We start from the raw sequence: 27,528 nt of genomic DNA, 5'->3' as shown, positions 1-27,528 counted from the left end.
ATGACACGGCGGATAGGATTCCCCTGTGATCCCGCACACCAGCTCAGTGCTGGCGCGCGTCTGCCGGCGCGAGCCCTTACATTTGCATTGCAAACCTGCTTTGCGTTACCTTGCATCGCCTTGCTCCAGAATTGCCGCAAAGTCAACAGCACGTTATCGGTTGACTTCTGTGCGACACATCAGCGGAGAAAGTAATTTAAGTCAATGAGTGACGCATACATTTTTAAAATGTTGGCGGCGGCGGTGCGACACGCGACAGTGACGTACTTCCTGTCCACCATGGAGTATGTCTCCGGGCAAGGGGCGTGCAGGGGACGGCGCTATGCATATGACCCTGTTGGTGAACTCTGCCGCAGGGTCATATATTTGTGGTTTTGTGCATTGCAGTATGATGGGGCGGGGCATCACACCTCAAATGCACAGCTCAGGTGTAAAGCAGGTCTAAAGGGATTCTACTGTATGATGTATGCAGTTGCTTCCAGGGCTGTTAGAGAAGGTATGCTAGTCCCACCTACAGCATTCTGAGCAATTGCTGCTTTCTCATACTAGATGTGTCTTAGTTGTCCAAAGCGTGATTAGACAACTACCATTATCCAAAGACATTTCTTTGTTCCTGCTCGTCTTACTGGCCAAGTAGGGAGTACTGTCCTGTGGGCAGAGGAGGTGGGAGTAACCATGGTAACCAATGTAGTGAGGTACAGGGGTGATCATCCACCCCCATTGGACACCTGTAGTTCCATGTAGGGCCAGTCTTGCTGCCCAAGCAACACTCATACAAACAACATGAGGACTTTTTGATATGATCATACAGTACATGGTCAAATTTGGCAGCTGTACTTTAACATCTGAGTAATGCTTCACCAATATCTATACAATACGTCAGTCTACCTACACAATCTGTAGGCCTCATTCACACCTATGGCGTTTTTGTAATTTTTTTTTAAGCGCAGCGATTTTGAAAATCATCTTAAAAGTGCTTATGCAATAAATTCTTATTGGACTGTTCATATCTGCGTGTTTCCTCAGCTTTCCGCTGACCAAAGCACTGCCTGCGCCATTTTTTGGTTGATTTTGCTACAACGGAAGGTATTTGCGGCGATTGCGTTTGCGCTTTTAAGAATAAATACATTGATTTAGTCTTTTCCAGGTCAAAGAGTTCACTTCCTGACTTCACGGAAGTGAAAAAATAAATCGCTCTGCAAAAGCAATTTGAAAATTGATTTACACAAAATCGTAGCGCACAGGTTAGCGCCTGGAGGGGAAAGAAAATCACTCTCAAAATCGCAAAACGCGGCCGTCAGCAATTTCGATTTTAGATGTGAACAAAGCCTTAAAGTGAACCAGACACAAAGCACCTTCATGTATTTTACCATATACAGCAGTGGGAACATTAGAGAAAACACCTACCCTGCTCTCTGTTTCATTCTTCACTGCTCAGCCTGCTTCTAATCAGCCCTGATAAAATCCCTGACTGAGCATTCAGTCTGGCTTTGCTCAGGAATCATTATAGCTGAGTCTGTCTTCTCTGATGTCTTTTCAAGCCCAAGCCTGCCCCATCTGGCTCTGCTAAAATGACTCAGCTATAATGATTCCTGAGCAAAGCCAGACTGAATGCTCAGTCGGGGATTTTATCAGGGCTGATAACAAGCAGGCTGAGCAGCAGTGAAGGATAAACAGAGAGCAGGGTAGGTGTTTTCTCTAATGTTCAAACTGATATATCTGGTAGAATGCATGAGGGTGCTTCGTCTCTGGTTCACTTTAAAGTTGTATTCTAGTGGCTGAAACTCACAATACATCACTGGTGAAACTTCACAGTGTTTACTCTACATATGTTTAGAATGCATAACAGCAAAATTCATCATGAAATAATAGACAAATGAAAACCTTCATGCATAGAAGAACATCAGATGTTTGGGTGGAAACCTAGCAGGACAATACTTTATTCATGGTCAGATGTCTATATAGATGTTACTTATAGTTAAAGATATAGGATATGAGCAGTTACTTGCACTGAGCTTCCATGTTCATGTTAACACCTATTTTTTCTGTTTCATTGCAGGTTCTACACCTGACCATGGACAGGCTTGCTATTTGTCTTCTGATAATAAGCACATCCGTCAAGGCTATGATGTGCCCGAAGAGATGTTCCTGCCAGAATGTCTCTCCATCCTTCACCATCCTCTGTACCAAGACTGGCCTTCTTTTTGTGCCACCCACCATAGACAGGAGGACAGCAGAGCTCCGGCTCATGGACAATTTCATAACCACTCTACGAAGGAAAGATTTTGCTAACATGACGGACCTCATTCATTTAACCCTTTCCCGGAATACTATCAGTCAGGTCATGCCTTATGCATTCTTTGACCTAAAAGCACTCCACGCCTTGCATTTGGACAGCAACAGGTTAACTTTGGTCATTGAGGATCATTTTAAAGGTCTAATTAACCTCCGACATTTGATCCTGAGCAACAATCAGATCCATTACATAGCTCCAGGATCATTTGATGACTTTATTGACACATTGGAAGACCTGGACTTGTCCTACAACAATCTTGTTGAAATTCCTTGGGAGACTGTCGGGAGACTATCCAGTGTAAATACAGTTGGTCTTGATCACAATCTCATTGAATATGTCCCTGAGGGAATATTCTCTAATCTCCATAAACTGGCTAGGTTGGATATGACTTCCAACAAACTGAAAAAGATCCCACCAGACCCGTTATTTTCTAGGATTCCTGTTTATGCCAAATCTAAAGGATCTCCCATCACATCATTGGTGCTCAGCTTTGGTGGGAATCCCCTTCATTGTAACTGTGAATTGATGTGGCTTCGGCGGCTGACCAGAGAGGATGATCTAGAGACCTGTGCCTCACCCCCAGAGCTGATGGGTAAATATTTCTGGTCAATAAAGGAGGAGGAGTTTGTGTGCGACCCTCCCATGATAACTCACCGAACTTCTAAGTTGGAGGTCATGGAAGGCAAAAGTGTTTCTTTAAAGTGCAAAGCAGTAGGTGACCCGGAACCTTACGTGAGATGGATTTCTGCTGACGGTAAACTGGTCTCTAATACCAGTAGGACTATGTCGTATGATAACGGGACTTTGGATATTTACACTACCAGATTCACAGATCGTGGCAATTTTACCTGCATTGCGTCCAATGCAGCAGGGGAATCAACGGCAAACGTGGAACTTGTCGTGAACCATTTCCCTAATCTTGCAAACAGCACCAGCTATGAGAAAGAGACTGAGTCGGGGCTTTCTGATATCCTGACGCCTGCCAAGTCTAGCATTCCATCCAATGAAACAAAATCTCTGCATGATAGGAAGGTTGTGGTTGCAGAACTGACCTCATCCTCGGCTCTTATCCAGTGGCCTCCCCAGAGTCACATCCCGGGGATAAGGATGTACCAGATTCAGTACAACAGCTCGTTAGATGACATCCTCATTTACAGGTAATTCTCTGCAGCTAAGAGCAAACTCCAAATTACTGAGAACAAGTCTGTAGCACTGCAGTCGGATGTGTTAATGACTACAACATCATTACAGGGTTTAAGGGTCAGGCGGTAATAAGAACAAAGTGGTTATTTTATAAATGTAAGGCCCCAGGAAGGTGGACGGTGTGGCTGTAACAACCAATCTGATTCCAACTGTCATTTCTCCAGTTCGGCTCAGAAAATCAATTCATGAACTTTATAATCTAGCCACATCTTTCTTAATTAACATATTTTTTCTGTGTAACCCTAACATGGCCTGTAAATAGCTGCAGATTAATTGGTTGTGATGAAACACATTTACCGGTCCTCCTGTTTTAATACAATACACAAGTAAGATTCACTTGCAGTACTTGGCTATAGTATTGAAAATTGTACCCTAAGATGTAAATTTTCACTGACCCATGAAGATAAAGAAACTGAGCTCAACAAAGCCAGCAGTTGCTGATCAATTATTTGGCAGCTGATTAATTGGTCGGCAGCTACAGGATTTAATTGGCCAGATTAAATTTCCTTTCAAGGGTCAGTGGAGATTGGCCTGTTAGAAACATTTCTGGCACATCACTACTTGGCAAACGACCTTTGACCCTTGTTGATAGCCAGACTGGCAAATCGAGAGCTGGAAAGCCACATGTAGGGCCCAAAGGAAATGTCTTCCAGTAACTCTAAAGGAGAATTATTGCAAAAAATTGTAAAATGTAATATGCAAGCATATAAAATGTACATTTCTCCCAGAATGAAATGCGCTATAAATGTGTTATTTTTTTTCTATGTTGCTATCACTTAAAGTAAGTAGTAAGACGCTGACAGATCTGACACATTTTGGACTAGTCCACCTCTTCATGGGGCATTCTCCATATTCCTTTCATTCTTTACCAAAGCAATCCCTGAAAAGAATCTATACAAGGATGCCTGTTGTAATCACTGCAGACTATTCTGGCAGTTGGACTAAGCAACTGTCATTCAGTAAGTGCATTTGTAAATAAATAAAAACCAGAGAGTACTTCATGAGGAGATGGACAAATACTAATTTATAGCCCATTTTACTCTGGGAGAAATCCAAATATTTTAAATAACTTTCCTCCGATATAAGTCGAGATGTATAAATAGACTCCAATATCCCCTCTTAAGCTAGATTTTTTTTATTGACTCAAGTATAAGTCTACCCAGCAAAGTTAATGGCTGTACTTGGGGACCAGGAAGAATTAACAGCTGCACTTGGTGACCAGGAGGGGTTAATGAATGCACTGCATAAAGGATTGCAGCCATTAACTCTCTCCTGGCCCTTAAGTGCAGCCAATTCCTCCTCCAGGCCCCCAAGAGCAGCAATGATTCACTCCCATTCTTGCAGCCCAGCATCTTTCTTCCTGCCACTTTCCTTGTTAATGGTTGTGTCCAGGACTTTCAGACCTGTGTTTTCGTGGCATTTCCTTTATCAAGAAAGTGTCACCACTTGGTAAATTGCTGCAAATGTCACTAATAGTACACACATTACTCAGTGTGCTCAGTGTAGCTTGTAACTTGTGTATAAGTCGACCCCCTATACTTTTATTCAGTGAGTCAACCTACATTTCTAGACTTGTAGTGAAGTATATGTGGTACCAGTATACATTTTACATTTTAAAATGTTTAAATTCTTATGCCTGATAGGAAATGCACTAATATGTACTTCCAATGTCACTACTACTCAGTTGTGCATGTACAAAACTAAACTAAACTCTGAAAAGGGAACCTTCCATGTCATCAAATGTGATTAAACATTTCGATGGTGCAGAAAATTTGCAATGATTTAAGGACCAATAGTTCCTCAGATTGATTCAGTCTACATAACTTGGGTGTCACAGTCAAGCCACGCCCTCACAATAAAAGAAAAGTCCAAGCTTGGTTTGCTCACCAGTTAGTAATGCTGAAGGGTTGTGTTCTTCAAGGCATAAATCAGCACGATAATTGACAATTGTTTCAGGGCCACGGAAGGTCCCCTTCATAAGCTAGTACAGACAATACATCTGCAATAAAACACTTCATCATTACTAAACGGTGTGCAAACTAACCTTGAATTTTTCTATGAATAGGGGCAGGAGAAAGGAGAAGAAATAGGAGCTCCTTGCTAGCACGCAGAGAAAAAGTTTGGGTAAAATATTTCACTGCCAACAATTGCTTGTCATGTTTGGTAGAATTTAGAGTACAGCTGAGATGATCATGAATGATTGTTTGGGCCTTAAAAAGGTTATTGTCTGTACATAATTTATAGTGACCCTGTGATGAAAGCGATATGGAGTCTGCCATATTTAATTTCTTCTTCTCAATATCACTTTCCTGGCTAATTTGCTAATGCTTAGCCACCAATGCTTTAAGGCACGGGTCCCCAACCTTTTTGAGCCCGGGGCCCACTATCCCGACCAAAATTTTCTCCGGGGCCCCCCTGGGGGCGGGGTGGGTGGGGGGGGTGGGAGGGGTGAGTGGGCGTGGCTAGTGTTAGCGGCAGCAGCCCCCCCTTTTTTCTTAGATTCCACAGTATAGCAAGTACAGTTTCCACAGTATAGCAAGTACAGTTAGCCTAGTATAGCAAGTATAGTTACCCCAGTATAGCAAGTACAGTTACCACAGTATAGCCAGTACAGTTAGCCTAGTATAGCAAGTATAGTTACCCCAGTATAGCAAGTACAGTTACCACAGTATAGCAAGTACAGTTACCACAGTATAGCAAGTACAGTTAGCCCAGTATAGCAAGTACAGTTACCACACCAGGCATGGGATAGCTGGGATTTGAACCCAGAACCTAGTGTGTAGTAGGTATGTGTCTTACCCTCTAGACCATGACCCACACTGCATGCTAAAGCTGCCGGTAGCATAAACCATACTTCCATTATGATCAATTCGATAGAAAAAGTATCAGGTCCACATCAGGTGACACTGCTGTCCAATTGGCTTGCAGATTGTCACCTGGGTATGCTTCACTGTCTGGTCCGCAAAGACTTCTACATCATTTTATGTTTACTCCGGCCCACCAGCGGTCTGAAGTATGTTGACCCGGCCCTCAACCCAAAATGTTTGGGGACCCCTGGTCTAGAGGGTAAGACAGATACCTACTACACACTAGGTCCTGGGTTCAAATCCCAGCTATGGTATATAAGCATGCTTTTCAAAAAGTACAAATCCTTAATCATGCTACTTTTTCTATCGAATTGATCATAATGGAAGTATGGTTTATGCTACCGGCAGCTTTAGCATGCAGTGTGGTTCATGGTCTAGAGGGTAAGACAGATACCTACTACACACTAGGTCCTGGGTTCAAATCCCAGCTATGGTATATAAATAAGCATGCTTTTCAAAAAGTACAAATCCTTAATCATGCTACTTTTTCTATCGAATTGATCATAATGGAAGTATGGTTCATGCTACCGGCAGCTTTAGCATGCAGTGTGGGTCATGGTCTAGAGGGTAAGACAGATACCTACTACACACTAGGTTCTGGGTTCAAATCCCAGCTATGGTATATAAATAAGCATGCTTTTCAAAAAGTACAAATCCTTAATCATGCTACTTTTTCTATCGAATTGATCATAATGGAAGTATGGTTCATGCTACCGGCAGCTTTAGCATGCAGTGTGGGTCATGGTCTAGAGGGTAAGACAGATACCTACTACACACTAGGTTCTGGGTTCAAATCCCAGCTATGGTATATAAATAAGCATGCTTTTCAAAAAGTACAAATCCTTAATCATGCTACTTTTTCTATCGAATTGATCATAATGGAAGTATGGTTCATGCTACCGGCAGCTTTAGCATGCAGTGTGGGTCATGGTCTAGAGGGTAAGACAGATACCTACTACACACTAGGTTCTGGGTTCAAATCCCAGCTATGGTATATAAATAAGCATGCTTTTTTTAAAAAGTACAAATCCTGAATCATGCTACTTTTTCTATCGAATTGATCATAATGGAAGTATGGTTTATGCTACCGGCAGCTTTAGCATGCAGTGTGGGTCATGGTCTAGAAGGTAAGACAGATACCTACTACACACTAGGTTATGGGTTCAAATCCCAGCTATGGTATATAAATAAGCATGCTTTTCAAAAAGTACAAATCCTTAATCATGCTACTTTTTCTATCGAATTGATCATAATGGAAGTATGGTTCATGCTACCGGCAGCTTTAGCATGCAGTGTGGGTCATGGTCTAGAGGGTAAGACAGATACCTACTACACACTAGGTTCTGGGTTCAAATCCCAGCTATGGTATATAAATAAGCATGCTTTTTTTAAAAAGTACAAATCCTGAATCATGCTACTTTTTCTATCGAATTGATCATAATGGAAGTATGGTTTATGCTACCGGCAGCTTTAGCATGCAGTGTGGGTCATGGTCTAGAAGGTAAGACAGATACCTACTACACACTAGGTTATGGGTTCAAATCCCAGCTATGGTATATAAATAAGCATGCTTTTCAAAAAGTACAAATCCTTAATCATGCTACTTTTTCTATCGAATTGATCATAATGGAAGTATGGTTCATGCTACCGGCAGCTTTAGCATGCAGTGTGGGTCATGGTCTAGAGGGTAAGACAGATACCTACTACACACTAGGTTCTGGGTTCAAATCCCAGCTATGGTATATAAATAAGCATGCTTTTCAAAAAGTACAAATCCTTAATCATGCTACTTTTTCTATCGAATTGATCATAATGGAAGTATGGTTCATGCTACCGGCAGCTTTAGCATGCAGTGTGGGTCATGGTCTAGAGGGTAAGACAGATACCTACTACACACTAGGTTCTGGGTTCAAATCCCAGCTATGGTATATAAATAAGCATGCTTTTCAAAAAGTACAAATCCTTAATCATGCTACTTTTTCTATCGAATTGATCATAATGGAAGTATGGTTCATGCTACCGGCAGCTTTAGCATGCAGTGTGGGTCATGGTCTAGAGGGTAAGACAGATACCTACTACACACTAGGTTCTGGGTTCAAATCCCAGCTATGGTATATAAATAAGCATGCTTTTCAAAAAGTACAAATCCTTAATCATGCTACTTTTTCTATCGAATTGATCATAATGGAAGTATGGTTCATGCTACCGGAAGCTTTAGCATGCAGTGTGGGTCATGGTCTAGAGGGTAAGACAGATACCTACTACACACTAGGTTCTGGGTTCAAATCCCAGCTATGGTATATAAATAAGCATGCTTTTCAAAAAGTACAAATCCTTAATCATGCTACTTTTTCTATCGAATTGATCATAATGGAAGTATGGTTTATGCTACCGGCAGCTTTAGCATGCAGTGTGGGTCATGGTCTAGAGGGTAAGACACATACCTACTACACACTAGGTTCTGGGTTCAAATCCCAGCTATGGTATATAAATAAGCATGCTTTTCAAAAAGTACAAATCCTTAATCATGCTACTTTTTCTATCGAATTGATCATAATGGAAGTATGGTTTATGCTACCGGCAGCTTTAGCATGCAGTGTGGGTCATGGTCTAGAGGGTAAGACAGATACCTACTACACACTAGGTTCTGGGTTCAAATCCCAGCTATGGTATATAAATAAGCATGCTTTTCAAAAAGTACAAATCCTTAATCATGCTACTTTTTCTATCGAATTGATCATAATGGAAGTATGGTTCATGCTACCGGCAGCTTTAGCATGCAGTGTGGGTCATGGTCTAGAGGGTAAGACAGATACCTACTACACACTAGGTTCTGGGTTCAAATCCCAGCTATGGTATATAAATAAGCATGCTTTTCAAAAAGTACAAATCCTTAATCATGCTACTTTTTCTATCGAATTGATCATAATGGAAGTATGGTTCATGCTACCGGCAGCTTTAGCATGCAGTGTGGGTCATGGTCTAGAGGGTAAGACAGATACCTACTACACACTAGGTTCTGGGTTCAAATCCCAGCTATGGTATATAAGCTGTTTTGAAAATCTGCAATTCCCTACTGCATGAGATGGATGGAGGAGGAGGAGGAGGAGGAGGAGGAGGAGGAGGAGATTTTTATGCTATTGCGGAAAATTCCGTCGGAATTATAAAATTTCCGCGGAATTCCGTTTGAGAGTTATAGGAATTCCGATTTGACTACCGGAATCGGAATTAACCTAATTCCGGCCGGAATCACGGAATTTATAATTCCGCGGAATTTTCCGAGCATCCCTAATATAGCAAGTGCAGTTAGCCTAGTATAGCAAGTATAGCTACCCCAGTATAGCCAGTAGTTACCCCAGTATAGCAAGTACAGTTAGCCTAGTATAGCAAGTATAGCTACCCCAGTATAGCAAGTACAGTTAGCCTAGTATAGCAAGTATAGTTACCCCAGTATAGCAAGTACAGTTACCACAGTATAGCCAGTACAGTTAGCCTAGTATAGCAAGTATAGTTACCCCAGTATAGCAAGTACAGTTACCACAGTATAGCAAGTACAGTTAGCTCAGTATAGCAAGTACAGTTACCACAGTATAGCAAGTACAGTTAGCCCAGTATAGCAAGTACAGTTACCACACTATAGCAAGTGCAGTTAGCCTAGTATAGCAAGTATAGCTACCCCAGTATAGCCAGTAGTTACCCCAGTATAGCAAGTACAGTTAGCCTAGTATAGCAAGTATAGCTACCCCAGTATAGCAAGTACAGTTAGCCTAGTATAGCAAGTATAGTTACCCCAGTATAGCAAGTACAGTTACCACACTATAGCAAGTACAGTTAGCCTAGTATAGCAAGTATAGTTACCCCAGTATAGCTAGTACAGTTACCACAGTATAGCAAGTATAGTTACCCCAGTATAGCAAGTACAGTTAGCCTAGTATAGCAAGTATAGCTACCCCAGTATAGCCAGTAGTTACCCCAGTATAGCAAGTACAGTTAGCCTAGTATAGCAAGTATAGCTACCCCAGTATAGCAAGTACAGTTAGCCTAGTATAGCAAGTATAGCTACCCCAGTATAGCAAGTACAGTTAGCCTAGTATAGCAAGTATAGTTACCCCAGTATAGCAAGTACAGTTACCACACTATAGCAAGTACAGTTAGCCTAGTATAGCAAGTATAGTTACCCCAGTATAGCTAGTACAGTTACCACAGTATAGCAAGTACAGTCAGCCCAGTATAGCAAGTACAGTTAGCCTAGTATAGCAAGTATAGTTAACCCAGTATAGCAAGTATAGTTAGCCCAGTATAGCAAGTATAGTTAGCCCAGTATAGCCAGTAGTTATTCCAGTATAGCAAGTATAGTTAGCCCAGAATAGCAAGTATAGTTAGCCCAGAATAGCAAGTATAGTTAGCCCAGTATAGCAAGTATAGTTAGCCCAGTATAGCAAGTATAGTTAACCCAGAATAGCAAGTATAGTTAGCCCAGTATAGCAAGTATAGTTAGCCGAGTATAGCAAGTATAGTTAGCCCAGTATAGCAAGTATAGTTAGCCCACAAACAAGCCAGCAAGAGGTGGATCAAAAACTGCACAAAGTATTCAATAAGTAGAAGAAGGCACTCCACAGGCTCCAAACTTGCGTTTGACTTCTTTATTTGAGCAACTGCACACACTACATGTTACGGGCACTCTGACCCTTCATCAGGTGTAACCACCCACCACCACACCACCCTTTATATAGGACCACCCACAGGAAGTACAACCCCCCTGAAAGTCCAGCATTTCTCCACAGGAAGTTCTATATAATAAATTGCAAGTGACATAAAAGAAACAAATATGTACATATTCAAATCCTCATACAGGGAACTACTATACCGTCTACCCTGCACAAACAAGATGAGTGGTCATCCATATCCCGCAATTTATAGAGGCCCACATTAGAATTCTTTCCTGAAAAGAATTAAAGGAAACAATTTTGTAAGGATTAAAGGAAACATTTGTAGCTCACATTTTCATTTAGTCCTCTAGGGTTCACGCAATCTAATTTCCTAATCCATTCAACCTCTCTACTGAGTAATACCTTTTCTCTATCACCTCCTCGTCTAAGAGGGGGAATAGAATCCACTACCATCCATTTCAGCTGAGATGCTGAATGTCCAGCCTGATAAAAGTGTCTAGCCACAGGGACATTCTGTTTCTCAGGATTCTTGTAGAAATCTGCAATGCTCCTTTTGTGCTCCTGGATACGGACTTTGACATTGCGTGTGGTCTCTCCTACATATACCAGCCCGCAAGGGCATTTTAAGGCATACACAGCATACTCTGTATTGCAATTGTAACTCCCACCCACCCTGATCTTTTGACCAGTGTGGGGGTGGGAGACACAATCTCCCTTAATCACCGCAGAGCAGCAATTGCAGGAGCAACAAGGATGCGTGCCTCTGCGACCAATCATTTGTCTTTGTTTCGAATCCCTCTTGCACAAAAAATTGGCAACCGTTCTGCCTCTCCTGTATGCAAACACGGGAAGTTCCTTGAAAAGAGATCCAACCTCTGGATCTTTCTGTAGGATGGGCCAAAACTTGCACACTATCCCTCTTATTTTCCTAGACAAGTGACCATAATGTAAAACAAACGGAATTCTGTCTGACTTTTTCATCTTGCTCCTTCCTGATCCCAGCAATGACTATCTGCTTAAGGTACCTACTTCTTCACTGACCTGCAACAACTGCACATAACTATGATCACTGCATACTTGTTAAATTGCATGTGTAACAATCCCAGGCCTAAGGCCTGACCTATGCAGCACAGAAGTATCGGAACAGGTAGTGAGGCTAGATTCAAAGGTGGAAAAACGCTGGTATATAGACAGCCGCCTTACCGAGAAGAGAATGTATTTTGAATACGGTCCGCCACGGCCACGCTATCACGGCACGCTATCCCCCTGTCTCGCTGCCTCACACTGCCCGGGAAAAGCGCAGCTGCATAGGCTACACACGCTGACGCCGAGAAAGATGGGATGGGCTGGGCTGGGCGTGACTTCCGGCTTCCGCGGCTGCGCTCTAATGCGTGCAGGCGGAGATGTAGCCGCATGCACTCGCGGCTAATGAAGGAGGGGGCGGGACGGTAGTCACCAGCAAAAAAATCATTGTGAGGCAGGGGATTTGCCGCGGCCCGGTGCGAAACGCCCCGCGGCCCGGTATTGGGTCGCGGACCGGGGGTTGGGGACCCCTGCTTTAAGGCACCGACCCAAAATGAGTATGCAGATCCACTGCTCTGACAAAAATCTGACCACATTGGCTACATGCCAGAAGTTCACCAGGCACTGCTGAATCTTGGAAGATCAGGACGACAGCCAGGCAACAGACATTGTTTGTTTAAAAGGAAATAAATATGGTAGCCTCCTTGTCCTTCTCAACAGAGTGTTATTGGAACCCTTCATACAGTATATACAATTATTCGATATTTGGTTTCTAACTGGATTCCACAACAACTAGTAGTTTGTAGCAGGGCTATGGAGTCGGTAGAAAAAATAATTTGACCCAGACTCCTCAGTTTATGAAACCACCAGCTCCGACTCCAGGTACGCAAAAATTGTGCTACTCCCCAGCCCTGGATTGTAGATGCATCATCTGATGGTTAGATAAGACTCAGTTCAAGGCTTTGTTTGATGTTTTTGTGTGTACCATTCACTGCTTAAATTACAAAGTTCCTACACCATTGACATTGGTAGGGAATGGGAATTGGTTCTGAGACAGCAAATTCAGGGTTCCAAAAATCCTCCTCAAATTCTGCATTTGCAACACATAAATGTAATTGTCACAACTATTTGCAGTTTCCACAAGTCACATGGTTGTTGTTTGTTTTTTTTAGCATTACCAGAAGTTTTGTCACACGAGGAGTCAGCTTTAGGTTCTCGAGTTTATAGCTTTAGTTTCTTTTCACAACAATATATCACCTTGCTGTGTCATGTAACTTTTTAACATTATGAAGAATTGAGGCTTAACTGTGAGGTGAGGGAATGTTAAGAGAGTTGGTGCCACAACATGCCTGCACAATCGATTGGTCAAATGGATCGATCTGGAACGGCAGAAAAATCTGTCGCAAGTGCTTGATCAGGTGTGTGGCAATAAGGTCAAGTTCAAGCACTTTATTGTCGTGTGACACAACAAAATTATTTTTCATGACCTCCCCCTGGTGCATGTAGGGCACACAGTGATAGTAACAAAGGTAGAAATAGAAGAAATTATACAAGTATGCAAGGTATTTCAAATATTTAAACAATTTGTACACAGTGTTAATTATTTCCGAGAAGATTCAGAATTTATCAAGTTTATGGCGGATGGGAAAAAAATGGTTTTCAGTCTGTTTATTTGTATGCGGATTGATCTAAAATGTCTAACTGATGGCAGGAACTCAAACAAGGCTTTTCCAGTGTGAGTGTTGTCCTTTACAAGGTTTTTGGCCCTTCTCATACGGCATTCGATATTGCAATGACCAATGGACTCGGCAGACCCACTGGTCGAGCCCCACCTTCCCCCTGCTGAATAGTGTCGTAGTATGCACCGGCGCGACTCCTGGCCTCCTCCGGTATCTGCCTTGACCGGAAGCCAGACGACAACTAAGTGATGCTGGCACATGTCGTGATGTCACAACATGTGCCCGGGTACCAGCACTTTCATGTTGAAAACTATTGGAAATCGCTGTGCAGTGTTTGGCCGAGCAATAGACGCCTCTCTGTTCAAATTTGGAGAGGGATCTGTCTAATGGTCCATCTGGCCATACTTCGAGTGATGTATGACCAGCTTAAGACATACTAGTAAATGTCTCAGACTACCAGCATCAGCCTACTCTGACATTTCATCTTTGTTGGATTAATTCTTCAGGAGGAACATATCTAAAAGCATATTCCAATAAAATATAAACTGTTAATGCAAATAATGAATGGAACAAGAGGAAGCAGAAATTAAGTAGAGAAAACGGAAACCTGAGGCGGGAGACTAGAAAACACATCCAGGGCTCCAGATGGAATCAAATCTGTCTTAATGGTCCCACTCCAACGCTGCCAGATATTCTTGGAAGCTGATTCTGTTGATTCTACCTAGAGCTTGCTGCCAAAAGGAGGTCAGAGCTTGCCAGATGACAGTAAGGTAGACATATTAAGAAATCCTGTAATCTTAAACTTAGTTCTAAATTCACTTGGTACAAAGACTCTTTACAGTTGCAAAGATTCTTCTAGTTTTATGTAACAAGAGAGTTCTCATTTTAAATATTTTTGAATCACACAAATTTGAAATAACACAAATGGCAGACTGGGCATGTTTTTTAAATTACTCAAACTGTTTAAAATAACGTAAGTCATGTGTATTGAGGCTGCTGATGTGATGAGGCACAATACTGTATGTGCTTGTATCAAAAAAGGGCGCCTGGAAAAAAGGGCGCGGGGTATAGCCGAAATTGTAAGTTTGAATGCAAAACCATATTTTTCGTTTAAGAGGTTATAAATGATAATTTAGTGCTAAATAGGTTAAATAAACGGAAATGAAATGGCAAAATACCATCCATAACAGTAAACGAATTCTGAAATGGAACGTCAAATAGCGTCTATAGCAAAAACGATATTTACACTTGTATTAAGTATAGTACTAGAATGGTAGGTTTTACAGGTATTTTACTACAATTATACCTAACTTTAGGGTCACAGATATCTCTCCTTATCCCTCCCTATCCCTCACACTTAGACTCCCCCCCCCCCCTTTGTGTAAATACACATAATGTAATAAATTGTATATATTACATATATTGTACTATAACTATACCTAACCTTACTCTCATACAGAGCCCTCCCTGTACTTATCCCTAACCCCTAGACCCCCCTGGTGGTGCCTAAACCTAAGACTCCCCTGGTGGTGCCTAAACCTAAGACCCCCCTGGCGGTGCCTAAAACTAACCACCCCCCTGGTGGTGTATATTGCACTGTAACAATACCTAACCCTCCCTGTACCTATCCCTAACCCCTAGACCCCCCTGGTGGTGCCTAAACCTAAGACCCCCCTGGTGGTGCCTAAACCTAAGACCCCCCTGGTGGTGCCTAAACCTAAGACCCCCCTGGTGGTGCCTAAACCTAAGACCCCCCTGGTGGTGCCTAAACCTAAGACCCCCCTGGTGGTGCCTAAACCTAAGACCCCCCTGGTGGTGCCTAAACCTAAGACCCCCCTGGTGGTGCCTAAACCTAAGACCCCCCTGGTGGTGCCTAAACCTAAGACCCCCCTGGTGGTGCCTAAACCTAAGACCCCCCTGGTGGTGCCTAAACCTAAGACCCCCCTGGTGGTGCCTAAACCTAAGACCCCCCTGGTGGTGCCTAAACCTAAGACCCCCCTGGTGGTGCCTAAAACTAACCACCCCCCTGGTGGTGCCTAAAACTAACCACCCCCCTGGTGGTGTATATCGCACTGCAACTATACCGAACCCTCCCTGTACCTATCCCTAACCCCTAGACCCCCTAGTAATGCCTAAACCTAACCATCCCCACTGCACAAACACGCTAAACACATATAAACAATAATATATTTAATCCTTAAAATACTTCACTCCAATAACATGAATACAATTATTTGGGCAGCACGGTGGCGTAGTGGTTAGCTCTCTCGCCTTGCAGCGCTGGGTCCCTGGTTCGAATCCCAGCCAGGGCACTATCTGCAAAGAGTTTGTATGTTCTCTCCGTGTCTGCGTGGGTTTCCTCCGGGCACTCCGGTTTCCTCCCACATTCCAAAAACATACGGATAAGTCAATTGGCTCCCCCTAAAAATTGGCCCTAGACTACAGTACTTACACAGACATATGGCAATGGTAGGGATTAGATTGTGAGCTCCTTTGAGGGACAGTTAGTGACAAGATATATATATACACTGTACAGCGCTGCGTAATATGTCGGCGCTATATAAATACTAAATAATAATAATAATATATTTGTAATAGAATAACTAGCCTTAAAATCATGTATACATTAATAATATTATAAGTAGAAAAAGGTATATATAATATATATACACATACAATACAATAGATAGCCTTACAATCACGTATGCATTAGAAATCTTAAAATAACAGTAATATTTAAAGCGATATTTTAGTAACTATAATCAACGCATTATAAGTGTAAAAACAAAGTTAATACCAAAAGCGATGTATTTCTAATACAATCAGGTTGAGAAACGTTATTTAAGCATTATACATATGAAATCGAATTTTAAATGATAAAAGAAGTGTAAACGAAATTTTAGTTGTTATAGTTTTGTAAGCGCAATTTTAAAACGAAAAAAACTAGTTAAAACTCATATAAGCGAAATTTACAAACGAAAAAATAAGTATAATACAAAGTCAAAACGAACTTGTAAACAATATTTGTTATAAACTTTATCCTGTAAACGAAAACTTTTGTTAACCCGATCCCTGTAAACGCTATTTCTTGGGCGCCCTTTATTCCTGTCGGGCGATGAATAGCCGATATTTTGCATTGCAGTCTATGCACACTATCCCTGTGCGCCCTTTTTTACTAGCTCCACTGTATGCATGGGTTGTCTGTAAACCTTATGATAGGTACACACGATACAATTTTCTGCCAGATCTATTTTTTCCAACATGTCTGATCTGAATTTCGGACATCTTAGAGAAATCGGACATCTTGGAAAAAATCGATCTGGCAGGTAAATCTGCCAGAAAATTGTATCGTGTGTACCTAGCGTAAAGGACTGTGTTCTGTCTGGAAAGATTTGCACTCTACACGCTGTTATGCACTCTTGTCTTGTATTAACTGTTTTATTGCTTATTTTCTTTTTTATACCGTTTATGCGGTTGTACAGCCACGGAAGATGATGGCGCTATATAAATCAATAATAATAATACTCTATACTAATTAATGTAATGTATTTTACAGAGAATCACTGAGATCTTATGCCTAGTACACACCATACCATTTTCTGTTATGCTGGGATTACACGATACGTTTTTTGCGTTCGATTCGGTGCGCGATCTATTAGCCATTCGATTTTCTGCTCGATTCTCTTATCTTCCACTCGTTTTTCTTATCTTTTTTTCATTAACTTCTATAAGAAATCGAGCGGAAAAGAATCGAGCGGAACATCGGACATGCCGGAATTTTATCATTGAAGGCATCTATCGGAACGATTCTTACAAAAAAAGTATCGTATAATCCCAGCATTAGATTTTTCTGTTTCTGTAAAGGTGGCCATACACTGGTCGATTTGCCATCAGATCCGACCAATGGATAGATTCCGAATCTGATCAGAGAGGGATTGCATGGCTGCCTTTACTGCAAACAGATTGTGAATCGATTTCAGCATGAAACCGATCACAATCTGTGAAGCTGTCACTGCCCCCTTCCCCCGCATATATCACCTGCTACGGGTGTCCTCTGGTCTCTTCTGTCTTCTTCTCGGTAGAGTTGAGCCGAAATGTTCGTAATTTCGCATTACTATAATTACGCATGCGAAATTTGCGATTACGATGCGAAATTACGGTAGCGTAATTGCCATTAAAATCGTAATTGAAAATACCGTAAGCGTAATTTTCAACGCGTAATTTCGCGTTTCGTTCATGCCGTAATTTCGCATTAAACGCTACCGTAATTTCGCGTTAAACCGTAACGCTCCGTATAATATAAAAAAGCCGCCGACTTTAAGGGTTATTAGCAAAGCCCCCTTAAATGCTAAGAGCCTCAAATTTGTAGAATATATTAAGGAGATCAGGAGGAATAAGAGGAAAATTTTTTTTTTAAAAAAGACCTTATAGTTTTTGAGAAAATCGATGTTAAAGTTTCAAAGAAAAATGTATACATTTAAATACCCGCCGACTTTAACGGTTAATAGCAAAGCCTGCTTACAGTTTAGGAACACCAAATTCCTAGGGTATATTAAGGGGATCAGTGGGAATAAGAGGAAATATTTTTTTTTCAAAAAGACCTTATAGTTTTTGAGAAAATCGATTTTTAAGTTTCAAGGGCAAAAATGTCTTTTAAATGCGGAAAATGTCAGGTTTTTTTTGCACAGGTAACAATAGTGTATTATTTTCATAGATTCCCCCAAGTGGGAAGAGTTTTACTTCGTTCTGAGTGTGGGAAATATTAAAAAAAAATGACGTGGGGTCCCCCCTCCCAGACCTCTTTAACCCCTTGTCCCCCATGCAGGCTGGGATAGCCAGAATGCGGAGCACCGGCCGCGTAGGGCTCCGCACCCTGACTATACCAGCCCGCATGGTCCATGGATTGGGGGGTCTTGGAAGGGGAGGGGCAGCCAAGCTTTCCCCTCCCCCTCCGAGCCCTTGTCCAATCCAAGGACAAGGGGCTCTTCTCCACCTCCGATGGGCGGTGGAGGTGGAGGCCGCGATTTCCTGGGGGGGGTTCATGGTGGAATCTGGGAGTCCCCTTTAAAAAGGGGTCCCCCAGATGCCCACCCCCCCTCCCAGGAGAAATGAGTATAGAGGTACTTGTACCCCTTACCCATTTCCTTTAAGAGTTAAAAGTAAATAAACACACAAACACTTAGAAAAAGTATTTTAATTGAACAAAAAACATAACCACGAAAAAAGTCCTTTAATATTCTTAATTAACCATTAATACTTACCTGTCCCTTCAAATAAATGATCCCTCGCAATATCCTCGGAAATGTTCTATCAGTTACAATGTAACAAAGTTATTACAATGTAACAACTTTGTTACATTGTAACTACGCCGCACCCGACGTTACTCGCCGCTCAGCCGCCGCACGGACCCGACAGAGCTCTGAGCTATATAGCTCAGAGCTCTCTAAGCATCTTTGAATTTGGGCTCCAAGGAGCCCCATTGGTCCTTAGCAGACCAATGGGGTTCCTTCTGATTTGAAGTCCCCGCCGGCTCCGCTGCCCTCCCCGCCTCTCCCACATGTCACCCACACGTGGGTGACATGTGGGTGACAGATGTGGGCGGGGTGGACAGCGGGAGCTGCGGGGACTTAGCATCCTGCACGGACGCGTAATTGCTGCGGCGGCTGAGCGGCGAGTGACGTCGGGTGCGGCGTAGTTACAATGTAACAAAGTTGTTACATTGTAATAACTTTGTTACATTGTAACTGATAGAACATTTCCGAGGATATTGCGAGGGATCATTTATTTAAAGGGACAGGTAAGTATTAATGGTTAATTAAGAATATTAAGGGACTTTTTTCGTGGTTATGTTTTTTGTTCAATTAAAATACTTTTTCTAAGTGTTTGTGTGTTTATTTACTTTTAACTCCTAAAGGAAATGGGTAAGGGGTACAAGTACCTCTATACTCATTTCTCCTGGGAGGGGGGGTGGGCATCTGGGGGACCCCTTTTTAAAGGGGACTCCCAGATTCCACCATGAACCCCCCCCCCCCCCCCCCCAGGAAATCGCGGCCTCCACCTCCACCGCCCATCGGAGGTGGAGAAGAGCCCCTGGTCCTTGGATTGGACAAGGGCTCGGAGGGGGAGGGAAAAGCTTGGCTGCCCCTCCCCTTCCGAGACCCCCCAATCCATGGACCATGCGGGCTGGTATAGTCAGGGTGCGGAGCCCCACGCGGCCGGTGCTCCGCATTCTGGCTATCCCAGCCTGCATGGGGGACAAGGGGTTAAAGAGGTCTGGGAGGGGGGACCCCACGTCGTCTTTTTTTATATTTCCCACACTCAGAACGAAGTAAGTAAAACTCTTCCCACTTGGGAAATAATACACTATTGTTACCTGTGCCAAAAAAATTGACATTTTCCATATTTAAAAGACATTTTTGCCCTTGAAACTTAAAAATCGATTTTCTCAAAAACTATAAGGTCTTTTTGAAAAAAAATGTTTTCCTCTTATTCCCACTGATCCCCTTAATATACCCTAGGAATTTGGTGTTCCTAAACTTTAAGCAGGCTTTGCTATTAACCGTTAAAGTCGGCAGGTTTTTAAATGTATACATTTTTACTTTGAAACTTTAACATCGATTTTCTCAAAAACTATAAGGTCTTTTTGAAAAAAAAAATTCCTCTTATTCCTCCTGATCTCCTTAATATATTCTCCAAATTTGAGGCTCTTAGCATTTAAGGGGGCTTTACTATTAACCCTTAAAATCGGCGGCTACCTAACATTGATCCATGCGTCAACTTTTCCGCTTGGGAGCATGGCCATACGCATTAATTTCGTAATACCCACTGTAATGCGGAAATTACGCGAAAATTATGCTTACGCGAAATTTCGTGAAACCCTTCTTCATTACGATTATGTACTTACGGCCATAATCGTAATTACACTAATTACGCGAAATTTCGCGAAATCGTAATTACGTCATTACGCTCATCTCTACTTCTCGGTGCTCGGCTCCTCCAGCTTCACTGAACTTCCTGCCGGGGAAGTTTAAACAGTAGAGGGCGCGCTACTGTTTAAACTTCCTGCCGGGACAGGAAGTTCAGTGAAGCTGGAGGAGCCAAGCACGGAGAAGGGACAGCGGAGACCAGGGGACACGCGCCGGCCGGAGCAGGTAATGTATTGTCACTAGCGTTGGTCGTCAGGCATTCGAACGACGCTATCGACGCACTTCCGACCCACAGGCTTTTGAGCGAAATCTTGCGCACAGACGGATTGACGGGACTCGACGGAAACAATTGATTTCGGATGGAAATCGATCGTTCTGTCAGCGTTTGCACAATGATTTCACAGCAGATTCGATCACAGTGATCGAATCTGCTGTATATCGGCGGGAAAATCGTTAGGTGTATGGGCCCCTTAATATTTTCTGTAATTAGATTATTTTCTGTAAAGTACTGGTAGAGACTGGTCATTATCTCTGGTGCATTGCCTTCTGGTTATCTCCTCCTAAGTAGAAGAATGCTTAATTGCTAGGCAGATAGATGGTTAGATAGATAGTCTCCAACATGTTGGAAATTATCTATCTGACAGGTAAATCTAACAGAAAATCTTATGCCGAGAATACACGGTGCGTTTCCGCGGCTCAATCGAGCCATTAGATTGAGCCATTAGATTTCCGACCTGTCCGATCACCGGCCGGATCGATTCCAGGCTCGAAACCATGGACGGGACAATAGAAAAAGATAAGGAAAACGAGCAGAAGATAAAAGGAATGCCCGCGGGGATGAGCAGGAATCGATCCGGCGGCATAATGTAGCCGCGGAAACGTCCCGTGTATTCTCGGCTTTACAGAAAATTGTATGGTGTGTACTAGGCATTATAGTTTACTGAGAATCCCAGAGATCTTGTAGTGTAGAGAATCACTGAGATCTGGTAGTCTACTGAGAGTTGCTGACTGAGATCTGGTAACGAAGAGAATTTTTGGGCTCTGGTAGTGTATAGAATCACTGAGATCTGGTAGGTAGTGATGTTGCGAACTTGAAACTTTTGGTATGCTGCAAACGTTTGCAAACTGCCATAGACTTCAATGGGCAGCCGAATTCTAAAACCTAGAGGGACTGATTCTGGCTTCAAAAGTGATGAAAATGTTGTTTAAAGGGGGCCTAACACCTGGACCGTGGCATGCCATGGGGGGATCCATTGCAAAAGTCTCACCAAAAATAACGTAGTTGACCCAGAGTCATGTTTTAATCTCTAAAGGGCAGATATCACATTGTATTCCTAAATTTGTGGAATAAAGTGCTTTAAAACATCCGGCATGTGTACACGTCGATCAGGTAATGCAAGCGTTAGGCCTGGTTCATACTGACAGAAGAAACAACCGCAAACAACCACAAAGCGCTTAGTGAAAACGTCAGGTGAGCGAATTATTGTTTTTACTAGTTGACACCTCCAGGACTTAATGTTAGTCCTCTCGGCAGCAATCTTTGTGTAGTGTTGACAGTTGCCGTGCTTGGCTATGGCCTAAAGGAGAGCCTCCAGTTCCAGAGCTGTCTGTACCAACAGACAGCTTTGGAACTGGAGGCTCTCCTGTAGGCCATAGCCTGGTTCTGTATGGTTTGCAACCCATGGCCAACTAACCAGTAGAGATGAGGTGAACGGTTCCCGAACCGTTCGCCGGCGAACATCTCTTATTCCCTGGGCCTCTTACTACTTCCGGGTCGCAATGACCCAGAGTAGTACGCCTGCGCTGCCCAGCGGAGCGCGTCCTAGATCGCGCTCCTGTTGCCGGGCCCTTTCTGCGCATGTGCCTGAAGGCATGAACGTCACGCTCATGCGCAGAGAGTGCCCGGCAACAGGAGCGCGATCTAGGACGCGCCCCGCTGGGCAGCGCAGGCGTATTACTCCGGGTCATTGCGACCCGAAAGTAGTAAGAGGCCCAGAAGGGTTCGCCAGGCGAACGGTTCGGCCCATCACTACTAACCAGGGCAGTAATTGCACCTGCCCCCAGACTGGCCAGACCTCATGGAAATGTTGCCTTACTAGTGCAGATGAGAAGATGTTGTGGCCAAATAACGAGTTGCAGTTTCTACCATCCACTGCAGAAGTAACGAGAAATAAGAAAAAAAAATACCTCCTGTTGAGATTTTCTTTAAATGTTGCGCTGTTTTCAAAAATACTTAACAATGTGTTAATGGTTGAGGTCAGGTGATTTGCTTTGGGTTATGGAAATAACCCACACTTTTGATATCAATGAGCTACAGGAACCAACCAACAAAGTGCTTACACTATAGGTATTGCAAAAAGAAAAAAAAATCAGTTGTGCAATCCACAAGACTTTTGCATTGCTATTTAATGCAAATTTATGATGATCTTTTAAAGTGGAGAGGCTGAACAGTGCCTTTAAAAGATAGGGGCCCATATGCAATTAACTTTTTCTCCGGAGTCAGGAGATAATTTTTCAACTTCTTTTTAACCACTTCATTTTTTGCATCTGAACAACTTTCACCTCCCATTCATTTGCCAATAACTTTATCACTACTCATCACAATGAATTGATCCATATCTTGTTTTTCCCGCCACCAATTAAGCTTTCTTTGGGTGATAAATTTTGCTAAGAATTATTTTATTCTAAATCCATTTTAACAGGATTATTAAGAAAGAAATGTAAAAAAATCATTATTTCTCAGTTTTGGCCATTATAGTTTGAAATGAATACATGCTACCGTAATTAAAACCCATTTATTTTATTTGCCCATTTGTCCCGCTTATTACACCATTTAAATTATGTCTCTATAATAATGTATGGCGCCGATATTTTATTTGGAATTAAAGGTGCATTTTTTCAATTTGCATCCATCATTATTTACAAGCCCATAATTTAAAAATTATATTAATATATTCCTTTGACATGCATATTTAAAAAGTTCAGACCCTTAGGTAACTATTTGTTTGTTTTTAATTGTATTTTTTTTTTTTATTAAAAATTTTATTTTTGGGTAATTTTTGGTGTGGGAGGTAAACAGCTAATTTTAAATGTAAAAAACGGTATTTATTTAATAAAAAATGGATGTGGGTGTAGTTTTACTATTTGGCCACAAGATGGCCACAGCCAAAAAGTCCTGGAAGCTTCCAGGAACTTGAATGAGGACGGGAAACTTTTTTTTAACTCAGAAAAACCGCAGCCTCTGGTAAGAGGCTGTCGGTTTTTCTGTGGGGGGGCTTCGATCAATGAATGGGCACTATACTCCCATTCATTGATCGCTGGGCTAATGGCCGGCGGCTGGAGCACGCACGGCCGGTGGGAGTGCGTGCAGCCTATCTGGACTTGGTTAAAATGGTTAAGTGGTTAAAATAACTTTTTAGTACTGCAATTAAAAAAGGACTAAAAAGTAGATGATGTACTATCAAAATTATTTTGAGTATTTGCTCTCTTTCTGGTGATTTAAAATGAATTTTGTATTGACAAGTTGTGAAAATATAACCTAGGAGAAAAAGTTAATTGCATATGGAGCAGGGGGTCTTAATGGAAAAAGCAGTTAAACATACTTCAGTGTGTTGTTTTGAATTCGGCTATGTTTATTTATGAGCTGGTCTAACAGCTACATTAGGGTCTATTTAAACAGATAAATAGATATATTAAAGTGAACTTGAAGCAGGCCAGGAAAAAAAGTTAGCTACTCACCAATGGAGAGGGAAGGCTCTGGATCCGATAGAGCCTTCCAGGTCCTCTTAGTCCCGTTTTTTATACCACCGTTTCCCCGTTGAAGTTATTCGAACTGAAGGTCGAATACCTCTTCAGGAATTCTCGTGCAGGCTTTGTAAGTACTTGTGTCCCCAACTACTTCCAAAGACAAATGGATCTGTACTACATGCGCAGTACAGATGCACCCATCTTCTGAAGCACTCTGGCATGCGAGTGCTTCCAAAGCCTGCCAGCGGGGGACAGTGGAGGAAAGAGGGCACGGAGAGAGGACTGGGAAGTCTCTACTGTATCCAGAGAGAGAGTGTGTGTGTGTGTGTGTGTGTGTGTGTGCGTGCGTGCGTGCGTGCGTGCGTGCGTGTAAACCACAAAAAGTTAACCTCAACCTACTCCTAAAACAAAATGTGTATTCTAACTGAGGCAAAAGTTATGCCACCCTACCCTCTGATAACTAGTGCTACCCCTTTGACTTAAATAACTGCAGTGAGATGCTTCTTGCAGCAACTATCAGTCTCTGACATTGGTCTGAGCAAACTTTGCCCCATTCCTTGTGTTTCATGTCACCCTACAGCATCTCAGTTTTCAGCCACTATTTGGTGGAATTATACTGCTTTGGGTGCTTGTTGTGTTGCAGGGTCCGGTTCTGCTTCAGCTTTAATTTTCTTACATATAGTCTCGCAAGCATTTCTCGATACACGGTAAAATTTATGATGGATTCTATGCTGGTGAGCTGGCCAGGTCCTGCTGCAGCAAAGCATCCCCAGTCATGACGTCTCTCTTCTTCCATGCTTCACAGTTGGTTTGAGGTTATTTTCCTAGACTGCTGCATTTGATTTATTCCACATGTGTCCTCTGTTCTGGAATCCAAAAATGCAGTTATAGGCTTATCTGTTCAAAGAAAATTATTCCAGAAGTTCAGGTCTTTGTCATTGGTTACTCTAGCAAACTTCAGTCTGGCCTTGATGTTTTTCTTAGAGAACAAAGACTTCCTCCTTGCACACCTCCCATGCAAGTTAAAGTTGTATAGTCTCTTTCTGACTGTAGAGGCATGCAGATTTACATCAACAAAAGTCTTCTGTAGCTCCCGTGATGACATTTAAGGTTTTTGGAGACTTCTTTTAGCATCCTACTGTCTCTTCTCGGGGTGAACTTGCTTGGACAGCAAGACCTGGGCATGTTGACCGTTGGTTTGAAATACCTCCACTTCTCATTGAAAGTGGAATGACTGATTTCAAATTCTTTTGAAATCCATTACAAGACGTATACGTTGCTACAATCTTCTTTCTGAAGACCTTAGACAACTCTATGGATCTCACTATGGTGTTCACTCTCACCTCAACAGTCAGGAGCACACAAAACTAAATGAGGTTTAAATTGGGCAAGCAACGTTCAAATTGCTGAATGATGTTGTGTCTGCCTCGATACACCTGTGTGTGATTTGAGCCATTTTAAGTGGGAATAAATATTGGAGTGTCCTGACTTACCAGAAATTGCATTTTCCAAAAATTCTGACTTACAGAAGATTTTGAAAAAGTATTTTCTTTACTTTTAATTGTTTAGTTATATAACTTAAAGTGAAAATGTGGGATATAATGAATTGTATGTGTAGTACGGATAATTAATAGAACATGAGTAGCAAAGAAAAGATTCTCATATTTTTATTTTCAGTTATATAGCTTTTTTTTATAACATTGCATCATTCTCTAATATTTGCAGTTTGCAAACTAAATGCTGTATTTTAAACTATGAAACCGAGCAGTAAAATGTTTTCTGTATTTGTCTCTCATTGTTCCTTTGATGTATAAGTGCTTCAGAAAATAGCATTGCTCTCCAACTTAATTAGTCGGAGAGCTCGGAGAAGCTCTTTTGCATAGATACCAACTGCAGTTTAACTCTTCCTGTGCTGGGCGCAATATGAGACTCATATTTGAGCTACTAATGTTCTATTTCTTAGCTGTTCTACACATGCAATTCTTTATATCAAAAGTTTATTTTTACTTCAGATTCCCTTTAAATATTCCAGGGGTTTCCTTTTTTTTGGGGTGGGGGGGGGTTGGTTGAAGTTTGTTTGTTTTTTCTTTGTTCTTTCTTTTAAATACTAAGCACAGTACTCCCCCCATGAAGCCGTGATTCACATACAAATGACAACAATAATGTTAATGGCAGCCTAGGGATTACGCTATTTTGATTAACCATCATTTGTTCCTGAAATGTACTCAGCGGTGGAATTATGCCTTAAATGCTACCTGTCATCTTGCCTGTTAGCTGACAGTGCAATAAGATCCAGAAGAATTCTGACATTTATACAATGGAATGTGTTTAAAAGAGCTGCCACTTTTCTGAGCAGGAAGCGGCAGAAGCCGGCAGGGGCTCCAGCACAGGAGAATGGGGTAAGCCTCTCAAACTCATCCGATGAGTGGAGCATATCCAAGATGTGAGGAAAAAATGTCATGGCCTCTGCAAAAAATCTGCAAAGCTTAAAGGGACCCTTAATCGTGGATAAAAAAAAAAAGTTTCACTTACCTAGGGCTTTCCCAAGCCTCCTGCAGCCGCCCTGTGCCCGCACAGCTCCTCCAGTGCCCTCCGGTCCCCCTGGACGGGCCATAGAATATATTTGAGGTGTTTTATGACTGAGGCACTTGTCATGTGAAAATTAGAAAGGGTGAAAAATGAAAAAAAGTGTATTTTCTGCATTACGCCTATTTTTTCTGAAAAAAAATTATGTATGTATTACTTTGGTGGCATAAGTAATAAAAACGTTATTGCTGTATTGATAACGACACAGCTGTAATTCAAAAATTGCCAAAAATCTTGAGGGGTAAAAACCCAGGAATGCAAAGTGTTTAAATGCCCTAAAGGGAAGGATCTGGGGCGTTAAGTAGTGCTGGGTCATTCCATAGCAAAAAAAAAAAAGGGGTTTATGTTGGCAAAAAAAAGCGGGTGTATGGTTTATCCCTAGCGTGCATTGTGAAGTGGTACAGTCTGGGGAAAACATGTTTTCTGATCATGAAATGTTTCATCCAGTCTTTCAGCAGCAGGACAACACACCCAGCCATAACTGGAGTGCTATTACTGCTGTCATAGTTCTGCTGCTTTTCACATAAACTC

The 27,528-nt window shown here is 42.1% G+C and overlaps 1 protein-coding gene across 9 annotated transcripts in view; it reads left to right on the top strand.

Moving 5' to 3' along the window:
• Positions 1–27,528, top strand: part of LOC137528929 (leucine-rich repeat and fibronectin type III domain-containing protein 1-like protein) — an 874,345-nt gene that overhangs the window by 735,088 nt on the left and 111,729 nt on the right. For all 9 annotated transcript variants that reach the window (XM_068250704.1, XM_068250705.1, XM_068250703.1 and 6 more), the window contains one exon: positions 2,060–3,453. In XM_068250704.1, the coding sequence (XP_068106805.1) occupies positions 2,075–3,453 (1,379 nt within the window). In that variant the 5' untranslated portion in view covers positions 2,060–2,074. The remainder of the gene's footprint in view (positions 1–2,059; positions 3,454–27,528) is intronic.

The sequence above is a fragment of the Hyperolius riggenbachi genome, chromosome 8 (assembly GCF_040937935.1).
Source record: "Hyperolius riggenbachi isolate aHypRig1 chromosome 8, aHypRig1.pri, whole genome shotgun sequence".
Taxonomy (NCBI): Eukaryota; Metazoa; Chordata; class Amphibia; order Anura; family Hyperoliidae; genus Hyperolius; species Hyperolius riggenbachi.
Note: the sequence above shows the minus strand (reverse complement) of the source record. Positions and strands in the feature narration are given on the sequence as shown.